Source organism: Arachis ipaensis, chromosome B01 (genome assembly GCF_000816755.2).
Source record: "Arachis ipaensis cultivar K30076 chromosome B01, Araip1.1, whole genome shotgun sequence".
Taxonomy (NCBI): Eukaryota; Viridiplantae; Streptophyta; class Magnoliopsida; order Fabales; family Fabaceae; genus Arachis; species Arachis ipaensis.
Genome location: NC_029785.2, coordinates 35,667,188 through 35,671,413, shown reverse-complemented (window position 1 = coordinate 35,671,413; position 4,226 = coordinate 35,667,188). Strand labels below are relative to the sequence as shown.

General features: G+C 30.8%; 1 protein-coding gene across 1 annotated transcript; it reads right to left on the bottom strand.

The window, feature by feature from the left end:
* LOC107605433 lies at nucleotides 2,792–3,928 on the bottom strand. The gene is made up of 3 exons (XM_016307317.1): nucleotides 3,431–3,928; nucleotides 3,064–3,295; nucleotides 2,792–2,973 (listed from the first exon to the last, which is right to left on the bottom strand). The coding sequence occupies exons 1-3, from the start codon at nucleotides 3,926–3,928 to the stop codon at nucleotides 2,792–2,794; spliced, it is 912 nt and encodes a 303-aa protein (XP_016162803.1).

Below are 4,226 nucleotides of genomic sequence, written 5' to 3'. Positions count from 1 at the left end.
GTGTTGTGATGAGCGGATAATTTATACGCTTTTTGGCATTGTTTTTAGTATGTTTTTAGTAGGATCTAGTTACTTTTAGGGATGTTTTTATCAGTTTTTATGTTAAATTTACATTTCTGGACTTTACTATGAGTTTGTGTATTTTTCTGTGATTTCAGGTATTTTTTGCCTGAAATTGAGGGACTTGAGCAAAAATCAGATTCAGAGGTTGAAGAAGGACTGCTGATGCTGTTGGATTCTGACCTCCCTGCACTCAAAGTGGATTTTCTGGAGCTACAGAACTCAAACTGGCGCGCTTCCAATTGCGTTGGAAAGTAGACATCTAGGGATTTCCAGAAATATATAATAGTCCATACTTTGGCCGAGTTTAGATGACGCAAAAGGGCGTTAAACGCCAGTTCTACGCTGTAGTCTGGAGTTAAACGCCAGAAACACGTCACGAACCAGAGTTGAACGCCAAAAACACGTTACAACTTGGCGTTCAACTCCAGAAGAAGCCTCTGCACGTGTAAACTTCAAACTCAGCCCAAACACACACCAAGTGGGACCCAGAAGTGGATTTATGCATCAATTACTTACTTCTGTAAACCCTAGTAACTAGTTTAGTATAAATAGGACTTTTTACTATTGTATTAGACATCTTATGATTTTTAGTTCATCTTTAGATCATATTGATCACGTTGGGGGCTGGCCTTTCGGCCATGCCTGAACCTTCATCACTTATGTATTTTCAACGGTAGAGTTTCTACATTCCATAGATTAAGGTGTGGAGCTCTGCTATTCCTCATGAATTAATGCAAAGTACTACTATTATCCGCCTGACTGAGATTTACAAGATGACCATAGCTTGCTTCATACCAACAATCTCCGTGGGATCGACCCTTACTCACGTAAGGTTTTATTACTTGGACGACCCAATGCACTTGTTGGTTAGTTGTGCGAAGTTGTGAAGTTATGTTTGGACCATGGTATTATGCACCGGTTATTGGCGCCATTTCCAGGGAGAGAACGAACAACAAATTTTACAACCAGGGATCACAATTTCGTGCACCAACCACCATCAATCGTAATCATCCAACATAATTCTCATCAATAATAACTATTATCATCAATCATAACCATCATTATGTGGCTCAAATCATACAAAATTTCCATTAAAATATTTAGAGCCAAATACGGATATTGATGCCTTGGCATCTTTAATGATTTTTACATATGTTTTTAAGTAATTTTTTTTATGTTTAAATTGAAGTTTTTATGTTTTAAATAAAATTTTCATAGCTAATCATATATTTGAAATTGTTTTAGAATTATTATGCATTTAGGATTATTCTTTAAAAAAATAAGGTGAAGAGAAGCAAATAGGAAAGGCATATGTTGAACTCCCAAATATAATTTCTGAATGCACAATAATTCTAAAATAATTTCAAATATATGATTAGCTATGAAAACTTCATTTAAAACAAGAAAACTTTCAATTAAACATAAGAAAACTACTTAAAAAGATATGTAAAAATCACTAGAGATGCCAAGGCATCGCAATACTAAACTTCAAACTTTATTTTTGTTTTTTCAAGCAAAAAGAAAAATAAACAGAGGTTATCTTAGTGATAAAAATGGAAGAGTTTATTAATTCAAATCCAAGTCGAATATTAAAAATAAAAAGGAGGTTTATAATAATCCTTATGATCACATGTAGACTTTTTCTATCTTGATGAATCTTGCATACTTATTAGGGGTGTAATCGGTTCGGTTCTACAATGATGTAAACCGTTTGGTTTGCTACTTTTTTGATAACCGAACCGAACCAACAGCGGTTTGGTTCGGTCAGTTTTTTGGTTTTTTTAAACCTAATAATCAAAATTTAAATCACCATAAAATGAAGTTTAAATCCGTCAATAAACTAGAATAACAAGAGTATATCACATCCAAATTCAATACAATTTCAACTTGTCCTAACAATTAAACATAAAAACAAAGACAATTAAAAATGTCTAGCAAACAACAAAAACAAACACACTTTAAAACATACTAAAAACTGAAATAGCCACTTTAAACCAAATAAAAACAAAAAAAGCCACCATGCTTAATCTAAGGCTGGGTTTGGTAAAGCTTTTGCTTTTTAAAAGTAGCTTATGAAAGCTGCCTTTTAAAAAATAGCTTTTTAAAAGCTGTAGCACTTGCGTTTGGTAAAATCAAATTAAAAATGACTTTTAATAAGTACAAGCACCACAATTGTATTTGGTAAAACAACTTTTAAAAGTTAAAAAAATTATAATAAACATGTTTATAACAAAAAATAATTTCTTTTTTCAAATTTTTTAAAAATTTATATAATATTTTAAAATAAAATAATGTTAAAATAAAAAATTCATAATAAACATAAATATAATAAATAAATTCTTTTATTTTTTAACTTTAAAATTTTATATAAGTATCATAAAAATTTATTTTATCCTAAACATCATTACTAAAAATACTAAATTACCTAAATCACTATAACCTAATTTTTTCCACCAATCAAACTTGATGCTATATTATTTCGAACCATCTCCATAGTTCCAAGAAACTCATCTCCAACTTTTTCAACTCCATTTTCAGCTTCACCTTCATCGCCATATCCATCTTCTTCTTCAAGCTCAACGTCCATTTGATCATATTTTTTAAACTTACGATCACTTGTAGAATAACGTCTAATGTAGTTATGCAGAGCCATTGTTGTAATAACAATTTGAATTTGTTTTTTATAGCTAAAACTAGGCATATCTCGTAAAATTTTTTATCTCTTTTTTCAAACTCCAAATGTACGTTCTATCACGCTTCTAAGTGAAGAATGAGCATAGTTATATATTTTGTAGTATCCAGAAGGTCCATTAACACGACGAAATTCTGGCAAATGATATGTTGCTCCTTTGTATGGTCCTAGATAACCTTTCTTTTCTGGATAGCCTGCATCTACTAAATAGTATTTACCTGTATATTATTAAATGAAAGAAAACATGATAAGAAATTAAATCTATATATGGAGTATATAATTTAATCTTAAAGATAATCAAGTATTACCTGGTGGAGGTTTTGGAAAGTTCAACTCAGATGTACCAATTGCATGTAAAAATACTCTTGTGTCATGAGCTGTCCCTTCCCAACCGGCCAAAGCAAAAGTAAATTCCATATCAAAATTACACGCAGCCATAACATTTTGGGTTGGAATTCCTTTTCTACCAATAAATCGAATTTGGTCTTCAGTAGACACAATCACTGGCACATGAGTTCCATCTATAGCACCAATTGCATCCTATGATTAACATGATTAGAGTATCAATTTTACAAATACTATAAAACAAATTTAATACCAACACATGCAATGAAAGATAATATTTTTTTTGTAATTATTTATAATATTTTTTAAAATAAATAATATATAAATTACCTTAAAGTGAGGCCAATATCTATCATCATTCCTTAATTTTGTAGGCACTTCTTTAAAATCACGATCCTTTGGTTGTATAATGTCTATGGCCATTTTGCACACAGCTTGGAGCACTTCTTCAAATTTTCGACTTATTGTTTCACCAGAATGTTGAAACCGCTCCTTAGTTGACTTATTTGAGTTTCCACCTCCTAGTACAAATAGGAACATTGCTAGCATTTCTGCAGCACTTATTCTCCTTGAGGCACATAAACCATAGTTTGTTTCCAAATCATAGCATAGTCTTTTGAAAATATCTTTTTCCATCCTAAACATGCTGCAACAACGATTATTATTCCCTTCTAATATCTCTTTAAGCCATTTGTTTCCTGTTTGTGTAGAAGTCATGCATGGTCTTTTATAGATATACTTATTATAATATTGGAAGACCAAACATACTGTGGAAGTTAAAACTCGATCAAATTCTTCCTCTTCCTCTTCATCATAATCAATTTCCATATTCCAATGCACTGTATAATAATTATATTAAAAGAAAGAACACAAGGATTAAAAAAAAAATAGAATAATATATCAAGAAATGAAAGTATTGTAATTTTTATTTGCAATAAAAAAGATCAAATAAAATAAACAAATCCAAGCAAATGAATATAAATAGCAGACACAACTCATGGTCTATAAAATGAATGTAAAAAAATCTTAAAAAAGCTTTGTAAATAAACTGTTCTCCTTCTCCTCTTGGACATTCTTTTCATTCATTAACCACGCAACTTTAACTTCTTTATGCTTTAAGGCAACG